General features: G+C 43.6%; 2 protein-coding genes across 2 annotated transcripts in view; both read right to left on the reverse strand.

Annotated features, from left to right (window-relative positions):
* Positions 1-1657, reverse strand: part of LOC134192867 (fibropellin-1-like) — a 9429-nt gene extending 7772 nt beyond the window's left edge. The window contains exons 1-5 of the mRNA XM_062661623.1: positions 1507-1657; positions 1285-1446; positions 592-753; positions 358-534; positions 29-184 (exon numbers count right to left, since the gene is read on the reverse strand). Of these exons, the coding sequence (XP_062517607.1) occupies positions 29-184; positions 358-534; positions 592-753; positions 1285-1446; positions 1507-1657 (808 nt within the window). The remainder of the gene's footprint in view (positions 1-28; positions 185-357; positions 535-591; positions 754-1284; positions 1447-1506) is intronic.
* A 2076-nt stretch (positions 1658-3733) lies between these two features.
* LOC134193197 (uncharacterized) lies at positions 3734-12900 on the reverse strand. Its single transcript, XM_062662007.1, has 8 exons — positions 12740-12900; positions 12369-12536; positions 12091-12258; positions 11825-11983; positions 10658-11089; positions 4686-4970; positions 4047-4451; positions 3734-3982 (listed from the first exon to the last, which is right to left on the reverse strand). The coding sequence occupies exons 1-8, from the start codon at positions 12858-12860 to the stop codon at positions 3963-3965; spliced, it is 1758 nt and encodes a 585-aa protein (XP_062517991.1). The 5' UTR covers positions 12861-12900; the 3' UTR covers positions 3734-3962.
* Between the last annotated feature and the right edge of the window lie 1115 nt (positions 12901-14015).

The raw sequence follows: 14015 nt of genomic DNA on the forward strand, positions 1-14015 counted from the left end.
ATTTATAGATACCAATGCGGCTGCTTACGTTTGGTGCAATTCGGGTTTGCTCCAGTCCATACACCGTCTCGACAGAGTCTGCGCGGAGAGCCGATGATTCTAAATCCCGGATGACATTCGTAAACGGCCGTGTCGTCGAATATTCGCACTATTCCCTTCTCGGGGTTCGGTAAATCAGGACAAACTGCACCAAAAATATTTGCATAAACAGATAATAAACATTATGTACACGTATTTAGATACCTAGCCTCTTTTACAGTTCCTCTTAACGCGCGCAGGCTAGATGCTAAAGCAAGGCGGGGTCCGCCTCTAGCCTGCGCGCGTTAAGAGGGACCTTAAAGAGACTAATATACCTACCTAGCCTGCACGTCGGTCTGCTCATCGACTGATAGTCGAAGCAGTCGTGTTCATTCTTTTCCTGTCCTACAAGCTTGTAGCCTCTAGTGCAAGTAAGAGTGGCCGTTGATTTTTCAGAATTGATGTCAATGTCTAGTGGTCCAGTGTAAATTCCTTTATCAATTAGAGACGGACATTCTACAAATCAGAGTAAAGTGTGGATGAAATAGAGTAAGTGGTAGTTGCCATGGTTACTTGGGCATGCTCCCGTGTTGCAGTTCCGTTCTTCTGTCGTTTTGCCGATGCACGGCGTGCCGCGAGAGTCGGACAAGACGCATGCGCGGTGTCTTCTTTGCACTCCCGTATCGCACGAACGCGTGCACAACGTCCACTCCGACCATCCTCCCCAATGACCATCTACACGAACGCAGACACACTTACATGTGTGAACAACAGTTATGATGCAACTCGCTACACTCAAACCTCCCTAATCCGGACACTAAGGGACCAGCCGCTGTCCAGAGGATAGAGGTAGCTAACGCGCGTTACATCCTTGGAATCCCAGACCATTTTAATGTAAGGTTTGGTGCCATATTTCTCAGCATACAGTATGCATGTACAGTACACACTTGTACTACACTGTAATGTTACTGTTATGTACATGTGTACTTTGTACTACGTTACATACATGCACGTTCTCCTACGCACTGGCACGTGCTAGTCTGAGTCTCTGTCAAAGTGCTTACCCTCGGAGCCCCAAGACCTCGTATGCGCTGGGTAAAAGTAGGGAGATGTCCGGATCTCGGAGGTCCGGAGGAGGTTCGTGTGTACAAACAAAGTTGATATAAAACATAAAGTGTGCCGTTCCAACCCCACCCAATGGTAATTAATTAATGGCAGTCTATTAATGCAAATTAGATCCTATGTTGAGCGTGTAAATCTGCTTACTTGCCACGCAGACGGGAGAAATGCCAAACCACTTTGCACAAAAACATGTTCTCTCCGACCTTCCAACTAATGAGTATTCATCATCACACGTGTACGTAGCTTTGTTCCCCTTGACTGTTACATCACCGTTCTTCGGGTCTGCCAGACGTGGACACCCGTATACTGAACAAACAGACAGACAGACAAAGTGAACAACATGCAACAACATTAAGTAATTCAAACCAATAGGAATTATGATACCGTTAGGTAAATTGTTGATTGCTCTATTCCAATAGGGTGACCTCTCTTTTGAGGAAGCGGGTAACAAAGCTGCTGTCCCACCAATAGTGAGGACTAGAACAAGGGTAAGGATGGCGTGCGAAAAATCGTCCATCTCCTAACAATCGAGCCAGCTGAGCTGTCGAGACACGCGACGAGTTCTAGAGTCGGGACAGTAGAGAAGACGTGCAACAGAGCTGTTGCAAGACCGGAAAAGCTGAGTGCCAGTCGCAACCATGCATTCATTTATAGCTAAGAATAGCTACAGTACTGGTGCATGGGTACCCATAAAATGGATATCGGATTATCCTTATCCATAGCTTTCCGAGAGAACAGATATCCACCATCCCTATTTTCCCAGAGTTTTAACGCATGGAAATGGCCATTCATGTTTTTGTATTCTGAACTATAATACGCCAACCCACTGTCTGTCTGGATGGATGTCTGTTACTCGGCGATCAACACGCCGCTCTCGGATCGTCGCGAAACACGGCGGCCCGTCGAGTCCGGCCGTTCGAGACGAACGGGGGAGTCGGATTTCGCCTTGACTGCCTCCGACGGCCAGAAACGAGACTTTGGTGTTCTGAAATGAGATGCGGAGTTTGTTTTTTAGTTAACTAGCAGAGTATGTGAAGTATGCGGACGTGCGCTAACCAGCCACTGCACGCCATTCTCACAACAGTTACTGGTAGAGTGCAAGCGCTGTACGCCATTCTCAGAGTGCAAGATGCGCCCGCTGCCAGACTTTGTCAACCGGAGCTTGTTTGTTCAATTAGTCGAGTATGCGGACGTGACGTGGCTCGCCAGTGACGCCATCCTGCAGTCGGAGTAAGCTGGTGCGTCTTCTTCGCTGCATGACAGACGTGTAGCGTATACTATAGGTAGTGGGATGCTATGAGACAGGACTCTAACTCGAGTGAATACAACGTGTGTGTGTGTGTGTGTGTGTGTGTGTGTGTGTGTGTGTGTGTGTGTGTGTGTGTGTGTGTGTGTGTGTGTGTGTGTGTGTCTGTATGTCTGTGTGTGTCTGTGTGCGTGTGCGTGTGCGTGTAGATTTTGTCTTAGAGTAGCACGTGGACCCGCCCTATAGTGAGATTGTGAGATGGGGCTACTGAAATAATGGATGACTGGCGAAAGTTAAATTCTACGGTTTCTTTGCCTAGGTAGCTACTATCTAGGTCCTACCGCAATTCCTACCGCCCATAGGACGGGTGAGGGCTAGTACTGTAATATATAAATGAGCCTCGGAATTCAGAGTTATTTACGAACCGCCAACATCTGACTCGTAGACAAAGAACTTGGTCCTCCCTCTTAGAGAAGTTTGAAAGTCTTGGTGTAGCCATCGGGATATGTCCCATAGCACATTAATGAATTACCGATAGATGTGAAATAATGCGTTCCTTCCGCAAATGACAACTCATTTGCAACCACTCCAAAGGTAAGTTCAGATTGGTTGGAAGTAGAAGCTGCAAGCATTTCTTCGATCACCAGCTTTTAGCGCGCATGCGTATTTTCACAGATGACGTTTTCACAAATGGATACCATACACCACTGGGAAGATAAGGATGGGAGATCCCTACTTTTCCGGAAAATGGGATGAGGATATCTAAATTCAAGGGAAGACAGGGATGGGGCCCCAATGGGTTACTAGATTCGAGCCAGTCTCTCCCCGCCCAGCAGTTGCACGGATTGTCAGGAGTGTGAGAATCCGGGGAATGACGAAGACGGGCAGAGAGTGCTAGGACATCACTATATCTTATGAATCACATGCATACCAATTACAGTGCGACGAACACGTCATGAAGAGACGACAGAGCAGATTGTCGGACCAATTTTCAGAAAGTTGACTTTTGACATTACCCAAATCTTTCAAGTGACCTAACTGATTAATTAATTAAATATATTACATATTTTTTGACATTTCGACGCTCAACACCTTCTAGCTAGCTAGTCTCATACAAATTTCTTTCGAAAGTGAACAGTACAAACGAAGGCGTGTGTTTGCAAGATGTTTTAGTACCTAATGCTGCCTAGCATTCTAGTAGATGAACGTCACAGCCTAAAAGTAGTGCTTATGAGTCTTTGTAAGGTAGAGAACAGCGTGAGAACAGCATTTTCGATAACATTTTATCCAATTAATTAATGTGTTTTGAAATTGTATTTAGGGAGTTTGTTATCTAGTGTTGTCAGTAACCGCTAGGTAGCTGAATGAGTCACAGCAAAGCGCGACGAATATGTTCAACTAAAAATTTAATTCATCTCATCTTTATTCTACTCTAGTTCAACATCTCTAACTTGTAGACGTCTAAACCTACATACCTACTCACCTAGACAAGAACGTTTACGCTGAGCATGCGCAGACACCTGTTACATGTAAATCTCTAGAGTCTCGTCTCGGTCAGTTGCAGGAATTGTAAACATTACGCGTTCATCACCGTCCCTACACATAAAACATGCAAAGATCGCAACACGCCAAATCAACAATTTGTACACCCAACACTTACTGCATCTGGACGAACCCACTCTAATTTTCTGAAGGAACCTAAGGTTGCTGACACAAAGTGACGACGATAGAGCCGACCCTTGAATAACGTAAGCAAACCTAGTGCAAGTAAAACCGTTGCTCTTCTCGAAAAAATCAATATGACTGTGGAGTTCGAGACATGCCGTCCCGGATGTCTGGTCTCCAGTAAAATTATTGATTGTGAAGGTCGTTTGGCTGCTCGAGAGATGAATGTGACTTAAATGGTCGATACAGGTGAGGTAAATAACAAGCATGTGCATGCCATTCTTAAACATTAGATAGTCGAACGATAGATACTCGTTCCTGGAGCCCACGGTGACGTAGCGACTCGTCTGCTCTGCGTTTACGTAGCTTGTTGTCGGAGTGAGACAAAGTGATTTTCCACCTGTATGATATCATTACACAAATCATCAGATTATATTTATGTTATTAATAAAGAAGTTGCCTGACAACAATAGCAATGTTGGTGTGTGTGTGTCTGTCTGTCTGTCTGTCTGTCTGTCTCTCTCTCTCTCTCTCTGTGTGTGTGTGTGTGTGTGTGTGTGTGTGTGTGTGTGTGTGTGTGTGTGTGTGTGTGTGTGTGTGTGTGTGTGTGTGTGTGTGTGTGTGTGTGACATACTTGTGATAAAAACCGACGTTGTTCGTCGTCTTCTAGGCGAACTCTTAGCACTTGGGGTAGATCTCCCAGACGCCACAAATCCAGAAACACTCAAACAAGGCACACAAGCGTACATCTGACAAACTCCAAATGTACGATTCTTCAGTAATGGCAATGTCAGTGTGTCATCGTCAGCAGTTAAAGTTACATCAAAACCGCCCGCACCACATCCAGTGTCTCGAAATCCACAGTCACCACTAGCAGTAGTATTGTCACACGTCCCAACTTCCGATTCTTCATCATCTTCTGCAATGAAAAATGTTTCTCATGCATGCTAGCCTCAAGCATACCTTTTCATATACAAATTTTATTACAGATAACTTTTATATTTGATACTGTCATAGCGTGTAGTCGTAGACCCGGATACTCCGGGACCTTGGGTTTGGCGCGAGCCGGTAAGGTGTTGTAGTCTGGGTAGTACTGAAAATATACTACACTGGCGACGAGGATGGCGGCGAACGACACATTCTGGTTGTTCGGAAGAATGGGTGGCTACAACCCGTCGTCGTCATCTTGGGAAACGTACGAGGAACGCCTGGAGCGGTTTCTACTGGTAACAGCGAAGACGAGACGTGGAAGAAGGCAGTCTTCCTGACGGTTATTGGAGAGCACGCACACGGTATTACGTCACCTCGTACACCCAGACAAACCCGCAGACAAAGGCTACGCGGAGCTCGTAGACGCGCCAAAGAGACACTTCCAACCTCGGCCCATAGTCATCGCCAAACGCTTCAAGTTTCACAGAAGAAACCAGAAACAAGGAGAGTCAGTCAAAGAGTTCACCATAACGGCTTTGAGGAGTTTGAGTGAACATTGTCAATTTCGCGCTTTTCGTGACTACAAAATAAGGCTATTCAAAGAAAACTGATAGCAGAAAAGGAACTGTCTCTAGACAAAGCATTCAAGATGGCTATCTCAATGGAGCTGGCAGTACAGCAAGTGGTGGATATACAAAAGCAGTAGAAACCAGACATGAGACATCAATAGACACAGAAAAACACCATGAGAGTGACACAGAGACCAGCACAAAGAGTCAGGGAGGGAAACAGGCCAAACAGGGAACACGAAAATCACGTATCCAATCGGGGGATAACACATCCATGAACAGCGTTGGAGGTGTGGCTAACCCAACCACAATCAAGCAGTTTGCTATTTCCGTCAAAAGGAGTGTTGGAAATGCCAAAAGAAAAGCCACACAGCGAGTCAATGCAAAGGGAGTGCGGCCAAGGCTCAATATCTGAGTGATGAAGAGGATGGCAGCGATAGTGAGCTAGTGGGTCATGAACAGTCGATTCGATCCAGTTATGAAGCGATATGCAAGATAAAGCCGTGGATGGTACCTGTTCAATTAAATGACACGCAATTACTAATGGAGCTAGACACATGACATCCAGTACGATTATTTCTAATCAAAAGTTCAAGGAACTATGGACCAAGAAGGATAGGCAGATTTTGCGGGCGGCACAAATTACGCTACGAGCGTATGGGGGACACGCTATACAAGTTCTAGGGTCCATCCAGGTCAGAGTAAACGTGAAAACTGGACAGCCAGCACAGACACTGCCCATACTGGTAGTGCAAGGCAATGGTTCAAACCTGTTAGCGGAGACGTGTTGATGAAGTTACGGTTGGATTGGAGAGAAATACATCATGTCAATACTCGACTGGAAGACCTGTTAGAACAGTACAAGAAGGTCTTCACAGAGTGTGTCGAGACGTACCGGGGACAACCAGCAACTTTTCAGGTTGACCCATCAGTGAGACCACATTTCACCAAAGTCAGAACTGTCCCGTATGCACTGAGGCACCTCGTAGTACAACAGCTGGATACAATGGAGAAGGAGGGCGTCATTAGTCCCGTCAAGTATGCTGAATGGACCACACCCATCGTACCCGTGTTGAAGTCCGACAAAGAGTTAGTGAGGATCTATGGTGACTACAAGAGGAGTGTCAACCAAGCCACCGAAGTTGAGCAATACCCATTACCCAGGATTGAAGATCGGTTCACTGTTTTGGCGGGAGAAGAAATATTTACAAAACTAGATTTGAGCCAGGCGTACACACAGATTCCTCTAGACCCGTGGGTCAAGAAATATACTGTGAGTAATACGCCAAAGGGATTGCATGAATTCAACAATTGCCGTTCGGCATCTCGTCAAGGCCCGCGATATTTCAAAGGATGATGGAAAGCGTATTACAAGGACTACCGGCAGTCGCGGTCTACCTAGATGATATTATAATCACAGGGAGGGAACATTATTCAGGAAGTTCTAAAGAGGCTGAAAGAAGCAGGCCTACGACTAAAGAGAGAAAAATGAACGGTAGCTGCACCATCGGTTGTCTACTTGGGTTACAGAATCGATGCCCAAGGACTAAACTCAACGGGTGACAAACTGCAAGCGTTGAGCGCCTGCACCAACCAATGTGACGGAGATGAAGAGTTACTTGGGCCTTCTCAATTACTATGGCAAGTTTGTTCCACGGCTAGCCAGCATGCTAGCACCTCTTTATGAGCTGTTAAAAACACCAACCTTGGAGGTGGACGGAGCAACAGGACGGAGCATTCAATCGAGCAAAAAGGACGCTTTCAACGTCAAGAGTCTTAGTCCACATTGACCCAAGGAAGCCGAGTGTAGTCATCTGTATGACGCATCGCCGTATGGAGTGGGTGCGGTATTAGCCCACAGAATGTCAAGTAGAGAGGAAAGACCGATTGCGTTCGTCTCTCGCACACTAACTGAAGCGGAGTAGAACTATGCACAGATACATAAGAAAGGTTTGGCGTTGATCTTCGCGGTAAAGAAGTTTCATAACTATTTTTGGGTCGATCGTTCACAGTGGTGACCGATCATAAACCATCACTAAGCTTGTTTGATGAAAACAGATCAGTACCTGCTTTGGCATCTAGCAGGATTCAACGATGGGCCTTGACATTGGCGGCTTATCAATATACAATCAAATATAGACCCGGGAAAGATAACTTCTGTGCAGATGCCTTGAGTAGACTCCCAATGGAATTCACTGCAGACAACGATCAAATGAAAGAAGAGAAAATTGTAGCAATAGATTACTTGACTACGACCCCAGTGACAGCCAAAGACATTATGCTCAAGACAAGAAGAGACCCATGGATGAGCATAGTGCTACGCTATACCCTGGAAGGGTGACCGAGAGAGGTGGATAATGAATTACTACCATACTGGAGAAGACGCGATAAACTTTTCGTCAGAGAGGGTTGTGTATTGTAGGGCGATCGAGTGATCATTCCCCTAGCATGACCAAGATGAAGGCTGTTGCGAGAAGTTACCTGTGGTGGCCTGGAATGGACAACGATCTGGAAGGAACTGCGCGAGCATGTGAAAGATGTCAACAATAAGTAAAGGTACCACCTAGAGCTCCGCTACACCCATGGTTATGGCCGGAACGACCATGGTCGCGCATTCACGTAGATTATTGGGACCGTTCATTGGGAGAATGTTCCTTGTCATTTGTTGATGCGTTTTCGAAGAGGTTGGACGTATACGCAACCCAGTTAGATACCACAGAAGTCACGCTCGAAAAACTGAAGACGTCGTTTGCAATTCATGGGATTCCCGAAAGGTTGGTATCGGACAATGGCACCTGCTTTACGAGTAGCGATTTTCCTACGATTTGCGAGAGTCAAGGCATAATCCATGCAAAATCAACACCTTATCATCCGTCATCTAACGGACTAGCCGAACCCTCAAGGATAGACTAAAGAAGCTGGAAATAGGAAGCTTGAATTAAAAGCTGCAAAAAATTTTGTTGGCATATCGCAATACGCCGCACTCCACCACAGGCTCAACCCCAGCAGAGCTAATTTTTGGGAAGGAGACCGCGCATCAGACGCGACCTCTCAGACAGGATGATAGTAGAACAGTTCTAAGGAAACAGGAGGTTCAAAAAGAAAATCACGATACTAGATGCCAAAGCCGGAAATGCAACGGGGGCAAGGGGCTTTTGTCCGTAATTTTGGGACGGGACCTCGCTGGATTCCAGCCCGGGTGACGGAAAAGACGGGACCAGTATTATACCAGTGCCAACTGGAAGATGGTCGTATCATATAAAGGCGTAGATCATTTCAGATTGCGCCAGCACACATCGGATCGATTTATCAGGAAGGATCACACGAACACACCAAGGAAAGACAGCATAGAAGGGAGAGAGGACGAGGAATTCACGGAAGGACCGGGGTTGACGAGAGACAACAAGAGGAGCGATAGCGGTCTTGACCATGAGAATAGTCTCGAAAGTCCCGAAGAAGAAGGAGCGACTGAGAAAAACAAACCTTTTTTATTGAGATCACCAGAGATCCAGGACAAACGAGGACATTGGGAAAGAGATGAAGTCGGACAGAGCGATAATTCGAATCCAGCGAACGAGACATCGTTGCGGCGGTCCTCTCGTATCAAGAAGGCACCTCAGCGACTAGATTTTTAAAAGAACGATTAGATTATGTTGGGTTTTCAGGGAAAATTGATCGTTAAACAACAGTTGTGTTCTATCTAGAGGGGAAAGATGTCTAGTGTGTTGTCATAGACCCAGATACTCTGGCAGCTTGGTTTTTGGCGCGAGCCGGTAACGTGTTGTAGTCTGGGTAGTACTAAGTAGAAGATCGCATGAATTATGTGTTATGCATAGGTTATTGACACAGACAGACTAGAAAACAGACAAGCAAAAAGATGTAGACATAAAAGAGCGACTAACAAACCATGCAGATGCGCGTATCTTATGGGAATGTAAGCAGAGTTTCCAACAGCTAGCCAAGCGATAGTGTCAACAGAAACTTGAAAACTAATATTTATTCTCAAAATGTAGCACACATTTGCATGCCTATTAAAATCTAGACAACAACCCCTCCCCGACTAAAATACACTCCGCCGCCCTTGATTTCATCTGTATAAACAATTAACAGTTCATCCTAATGAGCTTGCTTATTAGAAATCTGTCATTTAAATGGATTGTCAAAACTATTTTTGAATATTTTAAAAGAAGACTGCCTACAATATATTCTATCGTGTAGGTGTAGTAAACAAGCATCATGGTATACCGAGCCGGCCTCGACCCTAATGTATATACATATAGACAGCTGTAAATGTAAGTCTTTTTCAAGACACTAGCTGACTAGCCGCACTCATTCTTTCACAAAAACAAGCCAAAATTTATGACGAGATACGTAGCAAGACATACCGGTAAAGCATGTCAAGAACATGCATGCAAGACGCTGAGGTAACGCACAGCCAAAACGAAGAGTTTCCGAGCACCCTAGAAACCCTTTGAGAGGCGCCAATGCAAACGCCTCCAGGAAATATAAAAGAAACGAAAGGGTTTGAGACAATTTATATTAAATGGATCCCCCGTCTCCCCAGGGCACTTCGTCATTGCCAATTGAGACACAGTCACTTACATGCAATAGAGCAAAACGGTTATTAAGATTTACAGACCACAAAACGTTACAATCTTGAGCAACAGAATTGAACTTGGGAGTAATGCAGTGAGGCAAGAAAACTATTGAGGACCTGTCACACGACAACTGGTCCTAGCCATGACTGGTCCGAGACTAGGGTTAAAGTTAGGGTTAAGGTTAGAGTAACGCTTAGGATTCATGGCCACCTATAATGTATACGGCAATACCGGACCAATTATCATAGCAACCACAACTGGTGCGGAGGTGGACCAGCAACTATAGCAACCACAACTGGTCCGGGGGAACCACCAACTGTAACAACCACAACCGGTCCGGGGGAACCAGTTATGGCAGCCACAACCGGTCCCTGGACCAGTTAAGAAGAAAACCAACTTTAGCGTGACAGACCACGACCCCTTGGCATCCACTATTCTTACGCCTAGTTGCATGCAAATGCTATACAAGCACAAACAGACTATCTAACTCAAAGCAACACTTTTCCTACCTGATGGCTGAGCATCACAAGTCCGATCTTCCCGAAAATCGACATCCGTAACTTCGGCTGTTCCATCCGGAACCACGACGGTCACCTGCACTCTTGCAATGCTCGCCAACAACAGCGCTGACCCGTTTGCACACATCAATGGCAAACAAACGTACTCGAATTCGGACGACGCCACTTGCCGAACGAGCCGAACAGTCGTCGAAGCGATTGATTCGTTGCTCAGTGTGTCGTCATCACGCAACAGTTTCAAACTAGCTGTAACCGTTATTGGCACACCGCTCAGTGATGTACGGTAGTTGAATGTTAGGGTGGCATTGCATTGTACGACTAAGACCTCAGGACTCAAAACGTCAAACACGCCGGTGCCCACACGTATACGGGGATTGATACCAACTTGGAGAACATTCTCGTCTCCAGGTTGAACAATTCTGTCTAAACATTAAAAAAGCCACAAAATATATTGGTCCAGGTAGAATATAAAATTAATTTATTGATACATTAATTACAGTAATATATATAATTAATTTATTAATACATTAACTAAAGTAATATAAATAAATAAATAAATAAATAAAATAAATAAATAAATAAATAATTTATTTATCATTATATTAATTAAGGTAAAATATATAATTAATTTATTAATACATTAGTTAAGGTAAAATATATAATTAATTTATTAATGTATTAATTAGGGCAAAATATATAATTAATTTATTAATGCATTAATTAAGGTAAAATATATAATTAACTATTGATACATTAAATAAAGTAAAATATATAATTAATTTATTAATATATTAATTAAGGTAAAAAATATAATTAATTTATTGATACAATAATTAGGATAAAATATATAAATAATTTACTAATACATTAATTATAATTAATTTATTAATATATATTAATTAATGTAAAATATATAATTAATTTATTGATATATTAATTAAGGTGGGATTAATAATTACTTTAAGAATATTTTTATAATTTGCAAAAACTATTTACTTGTAAGTATTCTATATATTCATTCAATGCGATTTGAATCTAAACCAAATTATATTTTATATAATATTACAATTCATATACAATACAATAGATCAATTAATAAATAATAAATTTTATAATAAATATTATATGTTCCATCTTAACTCATGCTAACATACCAACCTGGCACACATTCTGGGTCTACTCCTGCCCAGACACCTTCATCACAGTATCGCTCGTATGGCCCAATTAGAGTAAATCCAACATCGCAAAGATAGCTTGCGATAACCCCACCCTCAATTTCCACGATTCCGTTGGCAGGATTAGGTAGATCAGAACAAGCTGCAAAGTAATAACATTGTGCGTGGTGAAGAGTAGATGTTAGACACGAATGCGTATCATTGAGTGAGTTAGTGCGCATGCGTGACAAAATAATTAATACTTCTTACTTGGAATACACCTGGTAGAGATGTTGCTGATACTGAAGTGTGTACACGGTATCGTGGAATTACCAAAGAGCGCAAAGCCATCCAAACATGACAACTCTACAGACTGAGCATCAGCAGAGAGAGATATCACCAGCCCCGATACGGTAACAGTTCCCTGAATGGGACATGCTACACAAAAACTTTTTTATTTTGGAAATATAATTATCTAAGCGTGGTCAAGTAGGATATAATATTGGCCAATCATAGTGTAATGTGGGGATTTATTAATATCAACTAACCTGAGCAGGGAGATGTACTGCAGTTTCTTGTCTCTTGGTTGTCTCCAAAGCACTCACCGAACCGGTTTCCAGGTACTGGATTGTTACATAGTCTTTCGCGAGTCTGGATTCCACCTCCACAAGAGCGAGTGCACTGACTCCAGAGAGACCACGAACTCCACTCACCGTCTGTAACAATTACATGATACTTGTGAAGGTACACGCGCGCGGCACACACACACACACACACACACACACACACACACACACACACACACACACACACACACACACACACACATACACACACACACACACACACACACACACACAAAGGCCCAAAACCACCGTCAGCCACTCTTTTGCAATCGCTCTTGTTGTACGTTGCTTACCTCGGACACATTCTGCTTCGTTCCCCAACCACTTCCCACAAAAACAAGTTCTCACAGGAAGACCAACGAGAGAGAATCCCTCCGAACAAGAGTAGGCTACACGATTACCGGACAGCGTCATCACACTACCACTCACGGGTTTCTCCAACTGCGAACACCCAGAAACTATCGAAAACACAAACAGAAACAAACCAATAACAACAAGAGTTTAGCATAGAGATCACGTCTAGTAGCAACCCTCGTAGAGTCTCGACATCACCTGAAGAGTCTGATTCTTGACCTGTTGCTGGGGGTGAGAGACAAGTGACTAGCACCAGCCAGAATGTACTAGGCAAGATCCAGGGCATCTGGCAATCTCAACGTCTAGAGCAAATTGTTAGATGCGACTGGAAGGATCGATACCAGAGAAACGCGGCAAAAGCGGATGTTTCCTCATCCGCCCTGAGAAGACTGACAAGCACTAAACATTGTAACATTGTAATCTTGCAAGGTTGTTGCCATGCCTAGGCCTATACGGGGCTCGACATTAGGCTAATTAGCTACTTACTGGTAGGGTGCACGTCGTGCACTGCACGACAAGAACAAAGATGGTATGATTCTCTAGTAGTCTATACAGGACGTGGTACCAGTAAACACAACGCCATCTGTTGGCGGTGACTACTGCCGGTACTAGCTGTACGTGTATTATACCTACTATTAGAATGGACTACTCGGTAAGTAGCATTATACGGGAACCGACAGTGGTGAGGTCTTGGCCACTATATAGACAAAAATTTATGGGCGTAGTTGCTCATCTACTTTTGTTTAGATTGTGCGGACATAACTATACGTATAGTTAATTAGTAAATCTACGTATATGCATGTACAGTTCTTGGGGTTACAATGGTGATATGTAATTTTAATTTGAACAAATTGATATTAATGTCGGATAAATTAATATCAATTTGACTCACACCCCACACAGACTGTGACAATACATCAAATTAGTACAGGCTTATACGTCTAGTTATTTCAGTCGTGCACGAAATTGTTATTTAATGAATGAACTAATGAATAGTTAAGCACCAACACAAATGACAGTCGCATTTTACGTGTGTACTAGATAAAGTCTACTTGCAATTTATGGAAATGCCCGTATGTTCAATAATGACTCTTAGTTATGATAGAAATTGATAAATTAGAGGAACACATGTAGCTAGACAAAGAAATACAGATCTAGAGTCTAAGACTAAATCTAGACTAACTGTTCTATCAATCTGGCATAGACATTAATGAC

This window comes from Corticium candelabrum, chromosome 17 (genome assembly GCF_963422355.1).
Source record: "Corticium candelabrum chromosome 17, ooCorCand1.1, whole genome shotgun sequence".
NCBI lineage: Eukaryota > Metazoa > Porifera > Homoscleromorpha > Homosclerophorida > Plakinidae > Corticium > Corticium candelabrum.